We start from the raw sequence: 14,693 nt of genomic DNA on the forward strand, positions 1-14,693 counted from the left end.
TCTCTATCCTTAATTTAGTTGGTTAAGGATACTGTTGGTCCCATTGTTCACCAAAGTCCTAGATGTCCCGTTCCCCTCTCAGATTCACACCAGGCTTTTAACACCTCACACATTCACACCAGGCCTTTATTCACCTCACACAGCAATTTCCAGGGCAAAGTTTTTTAAATGAAGGTGAGGGTAAAAGGTCTATCTAACAAGGCATATTACACAATGCCCCACTCAAGCAAATTCTGGACCAATTATTTACCTACAATATTTCACTTGCTCCTTTCAAAATGAATTCACTGGTTAATTTTCTGATTATGAACATCGTACTTCCTTGAACATACTAGCTTGAAGGTGTTTTTAATCTGAATTCAAGTTTTTAAAAATTAAATTTTCAAAAATTAGAAAGCCAAATTATCTTCATTTTTATTCATGTTGTGCTTGTTGCCACTGTTGGTTCATGTTACCAACCCAGCTGATGTTAACATTGGACAAGTCAGTTACCAGAGTGAAACCTGGCTTGATAGATCCTAACTTCCTTTTTTTCAGAAACCGTGGAGGAAAGCTACTGAACAAATTTACAGGGAGTTTACTGATGAACTTTTAACATAAAGAATAAAACGTTTATTAAACTAAGATGTTACACCAGGCAAAAAAAGGTTGTAAAGATCTCAATACAAACACGAGAAAATGATTCAACCTCACACAATTCCTTTTATCCCAGCAATACCCTTACAGACATAAAACCCAGTGAAGATTTACCACTATCTTAATACCTTGCTTGGGCTGGCCCAGTTGCAAATGGTTTTCTTCTGGTGGATTTCTGAGCCTTCACTAGATGCTTTTTCCCCAGCTGGTATCTCTCCCTGAGAGACCCAACACCACACCCTAAACTCACTATTGCTTCAATCACAGGTCAAACACAAGTTCCCTAAACTCAGTCCCTTCCAGTATTTTTTAATCAGAGAGCTTAGAACTCCTGTCTTCACACTGACGTACAGACTCTGAACTTCTTTTGACTTTCTCTGTGTCACTGGACCCTTGTCATTAAGCAGCACTGTAGTTTTTTCTACTTTGTGTTTTTTTCCCCAAATCACTAAACTACAACCCCTTTGTAAGCCATCTCTTCACTTCAAGGGCTGTAAAATCTCATTAAAAATGTATATATACAAACAAATCCAGAAAACCTGTCCTTTTCGCTATAAGGCCCCCCAGACTTCCCGGTACCAAGCTCACAAAAAAACCTAACTGAAACAGAAACCATGTTCTACCTATCTTAATGCACAAAAGTAAATATAAATTAAACTTAAAGTCATACATTGTTCCTAATGGTTCAATTGAATGAACAAGGTATTCAATTTATTCCAAAACCAGTTGTGAAAAGTTTTATAAACATAGCAAATGGTTTGCTACTGAAATAACCTGTACATTGTCTGGGGGAGGCGATGGCATAGTGGTATTGTCACTGGACTCTTAGCCAGAGACCCAGGGTTAATGTCTGGGGACCCAGATTCAATGCCCTGGGGACCCAGGTTCGAATCCTGCCATAGCAGATGGTGGAATTTGAATTCAATGAAAAAGAAATCTGGAATTAAAAGTCTAATGAGGACCATGAAACCATTGTTGATTGTTGTAAAAACCCATCTGGTTCACTAATGTCCTTTACGGAAGGAAATCTGCCATCCTTACCTGGTCTGGCCTACATGTGACTCCAGACCCACAGCAATGCGGTTGGGGATGAGCAATAAATGCTGGCCTAGTCAGCGACACCCGCATCCCATGAATGAATTTTTTTTTAAATTGTAAGCTGCTAAGACTGGGCATTAATAGGCCACGAGAAACTTGTTGAAGGATCACCTGTTTTGCTTAAGGCATATTTCTAAGTATAGAAGACAAGCATCGGACACACTATAATTATGGAGTGGAACAGAAATTCGCTTAATAGTCCAGTGCGAGAGAACAGATTACTTTTAATTGAATCAATTAACTCAGTATTCTGCTAATCCTGAAGCCAGGTCCTGAGCAGCCAAAAGCATCTTTTAAATTATCTATTAGAGGCTTATAAAAGAGGCTTATTAGAGTATTAAAATTGGGAAGTGTTGTTACAATCGTACAAGGCATTGGTGAGATCGCATCTGGAGTGCACAGTTTTGGTGCCTTTACTTGAGGAAGGATGTAGTTGCATTGGAGGCAGTTGAGAGGAGGTTCACTAGATTGATTCCAGAGATGCAGGGCTTGTATTGAGGAGAGATTGAGCAGTTTAGGCCTATACTGGCTAGAGTTTAGAAGGACGAGAGGAGATCTAATTGAGGTATACAAGATGCTAAAGGGGATAGGCAAAATAGACATTGAGGAGATGTTTCCCCTTGTGGGGCATTCTAGAACGTGAGGCCATAATTTTAGGTTAAGGGGTGGTAGATTTAAATCAGAGATGAGGAGGAATTACTTTTCTCAAAGGGTTGTGAATCAGTGGAATTCACTACCTCAGAGTGCAGTGGATGCTGGGACGCTGAATAAATTTAAGGAGGAGATAGACAGATTTTAAATTAGTAATGGGTTGAAGCCAAAATTATATCAGCCATGAGCGTATTGAATGGCGGGGCAGGCTCGAGGGGCTGAATTGCCTACTCCTGCTCCTAGTTCTTATAATAGGAATCAATAGTCCAAGTGTTAAAAGCCTCCACTGGAAGCTGCCACATCAGTTCCATTCTCATTATTGAATCAACATACTTCTGCATCAGTTTCTCATTTATTTGTAACTTTTTTCTAAGTCTTAGTCCAGAGCACATTTTTCCCCTTTCAAAGTGAATTTTGTGTGATTTGTGAAGGATAAAGTGGTGCAATTATTGCGCTTACAATTTGATACATATTGCAAGACTTTCTTCCATTATTATGAGAGAACACTTGGGACAGCCCTCCTGGTGTTTCTAATATTACATATTAGAAACAGTTCATGGTTTGATCCTGTATTGCTTCATGATTCAAGCTTCTAGAATTTTTTTTTATGGGCAAGAAAAGAAATTGGGTACAAAAGAAGTGGCCGTAACATTTGGGGTGCACAGAGAAAAATACAGGAGGAAAAACAGATGTGATTGGAAATTATGAATTTCTGCCATTTCTAAGCAATCCAATAATGAGCTAATGCAAGGGTTGGGCCTTTATGAAACCTATACCATGGCAGTAAAGCACTTTTGCATGTCTCGTGTTCATGAAGAGCACGTTAATAACGTTAGTTGTTATTGCAGTAAAGATTGTATTGTATGTGTATGCATGGTCAAATACAGCAAAGTACTTGGTGTGGTGCATCATACGTCTTCATTTTATTCCATATATAATACTTAAAAAACAAAGTAATTCATTCTCTAGGCGGTGGTGAATCTCTTATTACCAGGTGACCAACTGACTCTCCCTTCACCACTGTCTGTACCTATTGGGATGTACTCAATATGGCACAAGGCACCAGACTTGACAAAAGGTGTCTCTTTTTTTCAGCAATGCTCAAGTTCTGTACCACCAAACGACTAAAAGTAATATTACTGTCCTTTCCACAAGTGGCATTTTTGGCCATTTGTTCTTGGAATTTGGACAAAACTGCCAACATCACATTTATAACCGTGACCTTGCATCTTCGCATAAGAAAGTAGTATTGGCCTGGCCTTTGCTGGTGCTGAGTGGCCAGCTAGGTCATGTCAGAAAGAATTAGGAGTCAATCTATGGTCCTTTCACAGCAACCCGAGAGTGACTGCTGAGAATTCCCTCATCATTCAGCACACATGGTGCCAGATGACGTCTCTGCAGGGGCCCTTCTGGCTGACTGCATTCACAGTTCATAAAAATAGATATGAAATTTACATAATTGAAAAAATGGGTATATGCAAACAAAATCAAGGAGAACCCAAAGATGTTTTGTCAATACATTAAGGGTAAGAGAATAACTAAAGAAAGAGTAGGCCCATAGAAGACCAAAAAGGTCTTCTGCATGTGGAGGCAGAGGATGTGGGTATGGTTCGTAATGAACGCTTTGCGTCTGTCTTCACCAAAGAGGGGACGATGCAGACATTGTAGTTAAGGAGGAGGAGTGTGAAGTATTGGATGTGATAAACGTAGGAAGACGGAGTAGTAAGGGGATTAGCATCCTTGAAAGTAGATAAATCACCAGGGCTGGATGAAATGTACCCCAGCCTGTTAAATGAAGCCAGGGAAGAAATTGCAGAGGGTCTGACCATCATTTTCCAATCCTAACTGGATACAGGTGAGGCGCCGGAGGATTGGAGGTCTGCCAACGTTGTAACTTTGTTTAAAAAGGGAGCGAGAGATAGACCAAATAATTACCGGCCAGTCAGTCTGACCTCGGTATTGGGCAAGTTATTGGAATCAATTCTGAGGGACAGGATAAAGTGTCACCTAGAAAGGCACAGATCAAGAACAGTCAGCACAGATTTGTTAAGGGAAGGTCATGTCTGATTAATTTGATTGACTTTTTTTGAGGAAGTAACAAGGAGGATTGATGAGGGTACTGCAGTTGATGTGGTCAACATGGATCTTAGCAAGGTTTTTGACAAGGCCCCACATGGCAGACTGGTTATTAAAAAATAAAAGCTCATGGGATCCAGGTGACTGTAGCAAGCTGGATACAAAACTGGCTCAGTGACAGGATGTTTTTGTGACTGGAAGGCTATTTCCAGTGTGGTAGCACAGGGCTCAGTACTTGGTCCCCTCCTTTTTGTGGTATATATTAATGATTTGGACATAAACATAGGGGAAATGATTAAGAAGTTTGCAGACAACACAAATTAGCTGCGTGGTTGATAGCAAGGAGGACTGCTGTCAACTGCAGGAAGTTATCAATGGACTGATCAGGTGGACAGAAAAGTGGCAAATGGAATTCAATCCACTGAAGTGTGAGGTGATGCCTTTGGGAGGATATTGAGAGGTGTAGAGGAAGTGAGCGACCTTGGAGTGAATGTCTACAGATCCCTGAAGGTAGCAGGACAGGTTGATAAGGTGGTTAAGAAGGCATGTGGAATCCTTTCATTTATTAGCCAAGGCATAGGATATAAGAGTTGGTACGTTATGCTAGAACTATATAAAACACAACTTGAGTACTGTTTGCAGTTCTGGTCACCGCGTTGCAGAAAGGATATAATTGCACTAGAGAGGGTACAGAGGAGATTTACAAGGACTGGAAAGTTGCAGCTATGAGGAAAGATTGGATAGGCTGGGGTTGTTCTCCTTGGAAGTGAGGAGGCTGAGGGGACATTTGATTGAGATGTACAAAATTGTGAGGGGCCTGGATAGAGTGAATGGGAAGGGCCTATTTACTTTAGCAGAGAGGTCAATGACTAGGGGGCATAGATTTAAAGTCACTGGTAGAAAAGAATAAAGGGGAGATGAAGTTATTTTTCACCCAAAGGACTGTGGGTGTCTGGAACTCACTGCAGAAACCCTCAACTCATTTAAAAGGTGTCTAGATATGCACCTCAAGTGCTGTAACCTGCAGAGCTCCGGACCAAATGCTGGAAAGTGGGAATAGGCTGAGTGGCTCGTTTTTCAGCTGGCACAGACACGATCGGCCAAGTGGCCTCTTTCTGTGCCATAAACTTTCTATGATTCTAATCTATATAACGAAGTCCTTAGTTTAAGCGAAATCAGAATTGGCTGAAATCCTATTTTGGTATCAAATGATTTTACCAGATTTTGTCCACATCAATGAGACCATTTCACCTCTGAAGAACCACTGCTAAACCTCAGTGCTCTTTCCTGACCAAAATCTCCTCCCTTCTAGCATCACTCAAACTCTGTGCTGTGTCTTTTTATCCTTGACACTTAACTTCTACAAGAATTCATCCTGCTATTATCCTGTTCTGCCTCAATCCGATCCTTCACACATAAACGCTTCCATTCATGAGCACTGCCAAACTCCTCTATTGTGCATGAGGCCTATCTCCCAGCTTTCTGTTTTTGACAAAAGCCAACTTCTTTCCACAATGACCTGGTTCCAAATGCTGCAATCATCATTCCACACTGGAACAACAACAAAAAAGTCTTCTCCAATTCCCTCTTACATAAAAAAGGACATTGTGATCCACTTGGTCTGACTTACCAGCACTACTGATACCTCCATCAATTTACTTCTGAATATCCTTGATTTTTCTTTAATGTCCTTCTTCAAACATTAATTGTTTCTCTCTCCACAGACCTGCTGAGTATTTCCAGCATTTTCTGTTTTTCTTTCAGATTTCCATCATCCGCAGTATTTTGTTTTTATTCTTCTCTTCATCACAAGCCACCTCCTGGATCTCCTCCACCTCTACCTTCAATCCATACACTGACAATGCGTGCAGTTCATAAACTCCAAGAAGAGGCATAAGTTTAATAGCTTCTAAATCCTCAATCCACTCCCCCTCCCACCCCTCAAGTATACTATCCCACTCTCCTTTCTCACATATTTCCTATTATGACTTTGGAAAACCTATCTCCTTCATGTGGTCAACTACAAGTTTCCTCAATCCCATTTTGTCTGTTATGATTATCCAACTTCTCCTTCATAGGTCTATGCTCAAAAACTAAACTCTTGCTATCCATTGGTACTGTCTGTATCGTTTAGAAGATGGCCAACAGTACATCTTCCCTCAAACAATTACCCCAGACTCCTTTACTTCTTCTTACATGGCCTTTCTTGTCAAGTTAACCACTCAACTCTGTACTTAATTCATCAATCACTCCCTGTTCAAAGCACTCTAATCTGGTTTCCAATCTACCCATTGCACTGAAACAGCCCTGGAAAACATTACCAGTGGTGTCTTGAATTACTGCAGTTAGCACACTGTCACATACTCATGTCTTCTCCATGGCCTCTCTTCTGTCATCTATTTAATGGTAATATAATCTGCCTTGTTTCCATCCCTCTCATTCCCAACATAGCCACTTCACCACTTTGAATGCTCTCTTCTCCTGTGCCATTGTTCCATCTCCCATTGTCCTCCAATTTAATATCTGGGACACAAATTATTTTGCGATCCCATGTTCCCACCCATCAGAGTTATCCTGCAGATCCTCACTGTCCAATTGCCACACACAGTTTACCAAATCCCAGTTTATTTTTAATATCTTTATATTTGCTCCATTATTCCACACTAGTCACAAATAAGTTCAGTGGTTTACCAGAAGAAAGAGAGTTGCCATTTGCTTAAGGAAAAATTATTTTTTAAGTAAAATATCAATTATTTTCTCAAGACTAAAATAATTGTTAGCTGCATAGTTGTTACACTCTGAACTGTAAGAGGCAACAACTTTATGGAGGTCACTGATACTAAAGCATGGAGAGTTCAGTACTTTTCATGGACAAAACAATTTAACAAAAGGAAAGCAAAATGCTAGATACAAGTATTTTAAATTTTGCATACTTACTCTCACCTTTCTTTTGGATTGGGAGGGAGCTAAATCACATTAAGAACCTTGCTTCATCCTACAAGTACTCCTTTTGCTATGTGAAGTAATGCAGGAGAACTTGGACACAGGGACACATCTACTCTGTAGCACTGGCATGTGTTTTGTCAGCTCACAGAATTAGAAATAAAATTGCCTGCTTTAAATAAAAAGATAGCTTACAATATGTTCGTGATCCTGGATGTACAATTTCTGCAATTCATAAGGAAAATCCTCACTCCATTATAGCTGGTAACTTGTGAGGGGTTCCTTGTTTGTGGGATATACTATAGTCAGTGGTTCTCCTAGAATGTGCTCTCAAAAAAAAAACAGTATCTGTTCCACGTATTGTTTCTGAAAGCTTAAGTGACTAGCACAGTTATGTCTTACAAGTAAACAAATACATTCTTTCAACCTTAAGTCAAATTTACCAGTAATTTGCTTTTCAACTTTGCTAGACCTTGTAGCATGATAATTTTACAGTTAATGTTTTATTCAGTGTGTTAAGGTACTGGAGAGAACCAACTGCTTTTCCTCTTTTATCTAGAGCTCTAGTTGTAATTAAACCGTTCACAAAAGTAGTCCTGGGAAAGGAAGGGATGGAGGGGGAAAGAGCCACTTTGGAATTATTTTGCAACCAAGAGAGCAGGAAGAGAATAAAAACAAAAGAAAATAAAGACATTACAGACAGAGTCAAAAGTAACAAAAGGCCCAGAAAGACATACACAGGATATGGCTGGAAATACCACAGGCACAAAGTATGAGCTGGTCTGGTCTAATTACAGTGTTTAGCCAGAGTCCAATACACAAAGTATATATAAAAATATATAATGAGAACATACATTTTCCAATACTTAAAAAAGTTAAAATGTTTAAAATAACATGCTATCCATATTCATCCCAATTATTAGCATTAACTATATGTCCCCTTCAGACATCTATTCAATTTTTATAAGCAATAAATATTTAAATATTGTTTTACAGTGGAAAGCAACTCATTCCAATCACAGGTGGGAAAGATAAAGCTTTTTTTTCCTCTTAATACAAGGCAGATGAGAAGGTTTATTCAATCTGGCTCTAGTATTTATTCAATCTGTTATTGTAGCTTTTTTATCCACAGTCTTGCGAAGACAAGAGCTGGGACAAAATTTAAAAAAATGTTGGAAATACTCAGCAGGTCAGGCAGCATCTGTAGAGAAGGGAAGAGTTAATGTTTCAGGTCAATGACATTTCATCAGAACTGGTGAAAGGTCATCAATCTGAAACATTAACTATGTTTCTCTCCACAGTTGCTGCCTGACTTGCTGAGTATTTCCAGCACTTCTTGTTTTTCTTTCAGATTTCCAGCTATTTTGCTTTTGTATTAAAGTTGGGATCAAATCAGTTTACTTTGTACAGATTCCAACAATGGAGTTAAACAACTAAGGACAGCCAATTTCATCATTTAGATTTAAGGTAAGATGACTAACTAGCAAGTTTAATTTAAATTGTTGGTAATGTTTCTGTAAAGTTGCCCGATTAAAGCTCGTGCTGACTGACTTTGATTTACACAGAAACAAAATTCGTAAAATCTGACTCCATATAAAACTCAAATGCGCAGAGCCAGGAGATTGTGGCAAGTTCCGCGTGGGCTTACAATGGTGGAGCTCAAGTGTTTTGAGTCATAGAGATCTTCCCAGCCTGAGATTAAGCAATACTCCAGAACATGTTTTTGTCTCAACAGTTGTGGGGAAAGTAGGTGTTGCATTATTATTTTTTTAAATTCATTCATGGGATGTGAACATCATTGGCTGGGCCAGCATTTATTGCCCATCCCCAATTGCCCTTGAGGTGGTGGTGGTGAGCTGCCTTCTTAAACCACTGCAGTCCACTTGGTGTAGGTACACCCACTCTGCAGTTAGGGAGGGAGTTCCAGGATTTTGACCCAATGACAATGAAGGAACGGCGATATATTTCCAAGTCAGGATGGTGAGTGGCTTGGAGGGGAACTTGCTGATGGTGGTGTTTCCATGTGTCTGCTGCCTTTGTCCTTCTAGATGGTAGTGGTCGTGGGTTTGGAAGGTGCTGTCCAAGGAGACTTGGTGAGTTCCTGCAGTGCATCTTGTAGATGGTACACACTGCTGCCACTCTGCGTCGGTGTTTGCAGATGGGTTGGCAATCAAATGGCTGCTTTGTCCTGGGTGCTATCAAGCTTCTCAAACGTTGTTGAGCAGTGCTCATCCAGGCAATACTGTCACTTACAGAATAAATTTTTTAAACATGCAAATTGAAGTCATAAATAAAGGGGAAGGTGATAGCACAAACAAATATGGGAAGCAGTGATTGAGGAGGACCTAATCAAAGATCAAGAGGGTAAGGCCAGAGTTGCTAATGCCTCACACTTATGGTAGTACAAATATCTCACTTCAAAAGGTTAACTCGGTTCTCCTTCTCTTCCTTCGCTCTGCTTTTTTCCTAACTACCCACATGGCCATACACCACCCCAAGCCTGCCCCAAAAGCATGCTTTCCTTCAGCTTTATTTTGTTGGTTAAATCCCCGATTTCCTTCTTTCTTCCTCTTTTCACTTTTTGCTTATCGTCCCTTTAATTTTTGGCCTATCTGGAATGCACTGGGCTGGGAAAACATTACAATATCACAGTTTCATTGAGGGAAAAGAAGCAGTCCATAGCTCAGTTCTTACCCATCAGGTGAAAACATTCTGACCAAAAGCTGAGTTCAAGATTAGAAAGGAAGATAAGCCTGAGACTGTGGTTGGGGATTGGTGCGGGGGGGCGGGTAGAAGAGTCATTGGACATATGAGATAATGGATAATTATTGTTTGATTGGCTTAATGCAAAATGAGTCTCAGACAATCAGCACTCTTCACATTTTATGGATAATGGGATAGGTTAACAGGCAAATTTTGTGATTATTTCCAACCCCCTCCAAAATTTACAATTTACACATTTGTAAGTTCACTTTTATTGGTATACAGTGCAATATATGGGGATCCATCATGGTCTCTCAAGGGACATTTAAGGATTCAACTGGTTCCATTTTTTAAAAAAAAATTCCTATTCCCAATCTTTTAATTCCACTTATTTTTGTTTGGTTGCTTTAATGCAAAGTGAATTTGAGCCAATCAGCACTGTTCACATTATATGGATAGCATGAACTTGTGCCAAATGTGAATCTTCTATTATCCTTTGACTATTGTGCTGGTTGTCTTGCTGACTGGCACAGTCGTCCTGAAAAGTATTTTCATATGTAGCCAATGAAATCTCATTCTTTTCTTTATCCTTCACTCCCATCATATGTTGGCCTTCTGCACTGAGAAAGGGTAAGGAAACAACTGTCATGATTCAGCAATCCAGCCTCAAAAATACAACAAAGCCTATCCTTTCAAGGGGAGATGACAACCAAACTTTGCATTACTTTGAGTACTTTTATTTAAAAATTAGTAAATTTCAGAGGTTACATAAATATTTGACGCTAATGCAATTATGTAGCCTCACCTAGCAATACTTTTTTAAATAATGGCTGTACACTATTAGAAAAGAATAAACCTACATTCAGATAGCACCTTTCATACCTTCATTAGCATTTCAAAATGTTTCACAACCAATTAATTACTTTTGAAGTACAACCATTGTTATGAAGACAAACACAGCATTCAAAATACACATGAGATTTAGAGCAGTGATTTAAATTGAGTTAATCTTGTGTCGGAGATGTTGGTTCATGGATAAGTGTTGCTTTCTTTGAATAGTTCTATGGGAGTTATTATGTCCACCTAAACAAGAATACAGGGCCACGGTTTTGTATCTAATCTGAAAGACTGCACCTCCAACAGGGCACTACACTCTCAGGACTATGTTGCTGAAGGCTTTATAGTGGGGCTTGAAAGCAAGCTTTCGGACTCAGCTGTGAGCGTTCTATCACTAAGCCAAGTTGACACACACAATTTTAAACAATAAATGCATTACTCTGTATAGAATGAGAGTAGTCAGATAAAATGCCACAGTTTTAACAGTATTAATGCTGAAAGATTATAGCAGTACTATAACGTAAGGAATAACCAACTCCTTAGTCTGATTATAAAACAGTGATCTTACTGAGGTCTGAAAGATTAGGTGGTTTGCAACAAACATTTAAATGCCACAGATTATATCATCCTGTAACCATTTTATAAATGATGATCTTTAAATTATTTTGCCTCAAAAGAGAATCCATTTTGTGATAAACACAGACATCTTCACTCGGTAACAAATGACCCAGTTGCACATTAAAAAAAAATTGACAGTATTTACCCTCCGTAAACTTCCATTTATCAGAGATCTGCTGATACTTCTTAAAACTTATGACTTTGACAAAGCTTTTGTTCATCTTCCCTAAAACTTTCTTATGTGGGTTAGTGTTAATCTTGTTTGATAATGCTCTTGTGAACTGCCCTTGCATTTTTTAATTTGTTAGAAATGCTACATAATGCAAGTTATTGTTGTTATGACCCCAGAGACTGAAGTGTGGAAATTTGCCATTATGGCTCCTCCTGAGAACCAAGGAGGGGAGAAATGCAAAAGTAAATTTAATTATAGATGCCATGATCAAGCAGGTTCTGTTAGGAAAGGGAGACAGGCTATGCACTGGCTAGGCTGACCATGGGTGAAACTACAACTCACTAATTTGTATTAATGCTATGGTGTTGATGTCATAATAGACTAAGTCCTGAACCCAAAACTGCTCCAATTTTATTCAGGCATGACGATGTAATTGTGGCCTTAGAAGTATTACCCTATAATATGTACCGCAGCAATTAGCCAAGGTTATTTAATAACACCTTTCATCCCATTATTGTTGGTAGAACCACTGGCTGCCTCTTCTTGCCTTGGCTCAGTTGGTAGCACTCTCACTGAGTCACACGGTTTTGGGTTCAAGTCCCACTCCAGCACTTGAACACAAAAATCTAGACTGACATTCATTGCAGTACTTAGGAAGTGCTTCATCACTGGAGGTGCCATCTTTCAGATGAGCAATTAAAACCAAGATCACGCCTACCCTCTCAGGTGGATGTAAAAGATCCCACGGCACTATTTTGAAGAAGAGCATGGGAGTTATCCCTAGACTCCTGGCCAGTACTTATCCCTCAATCAACATCGCAAAAACAGATCATCTGGTCATTATCTCATTGCTGTTTATGGGAGTTTGCTGTGTGAAAATTTGCTGCAGTACTTCTCTCATTATAACAGTGACTATACTTCAAAAGTGCTTCGTTGGCTGTAAAGAGTTTTGAGATATCTCACAACCTGCCTTTTCAATTAAGTTTTTCTTCATTTCTTCTAAAGGTCACACCATGGCTCAACATCCAGCCCTCTACCTATTATCCATTTCTCTTTTTCTCTCCCCCCTTTATACTTCACTCCCCAGTACAGGAGGTGCCTTGGGTGCAATACAAATGGAAGTGTTGCAGGGCATACATTTCAAAGCAATAGTTTATATCTGATTTCTTTGAGACATATCTCAAAGAAACAGGAAGATGCTAAATAAATGGGAATTATTTCTGTTTCTCTGCAACTGATGAGAACAGCAACCAGGTATTATTGGCTTGATCGCATTAGAGTTGAATTAGCAGATTCAATCCAAATGAAAGTCACTGTGGATTACTAATTCAGCTTTTTGTCACACTGGTTGTAATATTTTCTCTTAAAAAATGTTCATTAGCCTTAGCTGTTTACACAAAATAGCAGCATCACAGAGTTAATGATAGCTCATTTCCTTTTAAAAAAAATAGTAGTACCTCTTGGTACCTTCTTGGATCATTCCTTACCATAGTGATCCAATATGAGAAGGGAATCTCCTCAACTTGGTTTTTATTTACATGGACCCAACAGGCCATCAATTTAATAGTGCAGGCGTCAGTTTCGCCTAATAGTATCGACGCATATATTGAATTAAATATTAAAATTAAGTACTCACAAAGCCAAATCACACCACATTGGTACAAGAGACCACAAAAGGAGCGATGCATCTTCCTTCCTGCACCCAAACTGTCACTGGATGATAGATTACAGAGCAGATAATTCATTCCCTTTACAAACACTTATATTGTGCCTGTGGTTGTAGCTGGGGACCAAAGGGAGAAAAGAAACTACTGTAGCTGCAACATTCCGGCTTTGCTTAACACAGATAATCGTGCATCGGCAAAAGGGTCCAGCTACCCGCGACTTTTACATCAAAATAGCCAGTTGCTGAACCCAAAGCAACGCCTCAGCTCATGAAGTGAACCATCAGCTCTCCGGCTCTGTCAGCACAGGCCGCGCGGTTTCTGGGAGAAAGAGCTGGGGCCAGCGGCCCTGGGGTCGGCTGGATGGGAGTCGCCGCTATTTCACACCGAGAAGCTTCGGATGGTGCAAATACCTTTGGTGCCTGACTTGCTTCGCCGCTGAAGGGTTTCATCCCGAGTTTAAAAACTGGAAATCTTAAAATCCTCCTCAGACTGGACGCCGCCATCTTGAGGTTAAAGGTGAAGGGTCGCAGTGAGAGCGTCTGATGTCATTACGTAGGCTCCCACTGCGTTCTAAATTGGTTTAAAAATTCACCTAAAATATGTTCTGGGCATCAGGTTATAGCTGAAGTAGGGCCAGTGTCTGATTTAAGGAGTGAATGATTGTAATTCTCCCAGCAAATGTTATTGGTCATTAGGGGTTAAAATAAAATCAAAATACTGTGGATACTGGAAATCTGAAATAAAAACTGAAAGTGGTGGAAATACTCAGCAGATCTGGCAGCATCTGTGGAAACAGAGTTAATGTTTCAAGTTGAATATGACTTCTTTGAATAAACAAATTATCTTGCTATAGAATACTGACTATTCATGTGTGTTCAGCATGAAGTTCTGTCAGAATCCTCTCAAAGAACCCTAGGTACCACCACTCTGTGACTCCACTTAATATAACACCCTGCTAACATGACTACTCATTGCGACAATTGTGAAATGGTTTCAGCTCCTTGTCTGTACACTTGTCAAACTCTGTCCAACCGTATTCAATATCTATTCGTAAATTCTTTTCAACACCGAGTCTTTCTGAGTTCCAGTACTTGCTTCTCTTATGCATCATAAGCATCTGGTGGTACTTTAGACCATTCCCATTTCACATCTTTCTTCAACAACTCAGGTAGTGGAGCTAACACCATGGCAAGCTCAGCAGAAATCATGAGTAGAATTGGACCATAGTTAGAAAAGGTCAAGCTTAAACACATCATTTGGTTTTGGGGCATTAACTACTAACCTTTATTTTC

General features: G+C 39.6%; 1 protein-coding gene across 5 annotated transcripts in view; it reads right to left on the reverse strand.

Annotated features, from left to right (window-relative positions):
• wars2 (tryptophanyl tRNA synthetase 2, mitochondrial) overlaps positions 1-13,918 on the reverse strand; it is a 90,332-nt gene extending 76,414 nt beyond the window's left edge. For 2 of the 5 annotated variants that reach the window (XM_078559616.1, XM_078559615.1), the window contains exons 1-2: positions 13,812-13,917; positions 13,371-13,517 (exon numbers count right to left, since the gene is read on the reverse strand). Coding sequence is in view for 1 of the 5 variants with exons in the window: in XM_078559614.1 (XP_078415740.1) it covers positions 13,812-13,904 (93 nt within the window). In the remaining 4 variants the exon portion in view is untranslated. Of the gene's footprint in view, positions 1-254; positions 333-13,370; positions 13,518-13,811 lie in introns of those variants that run through there. The other 3 variants (XM_078559614.1, XM_078559618.1, XM_078559617.1) reach the window with 3 other exon arrangements.
• Positions 13,919-14,693: the final 775 nt, after the last annotated feature.

Source organism: Cetorhinus maximus, chromosome 16, assembly GCF_964194155.1.
Source record: "Cetorhinus maximus chromosome 16, sCetMax3.hap1.1, whole genome shotgun sequence".
In the NCBI taxonomy this organism is placed as follows: Eukaryota; Metazoa; Chordata; class Chondrichthyes; order Lamniformes; family Cetorhinidae; genus Cetorhinus; species Cetorhinus maximus.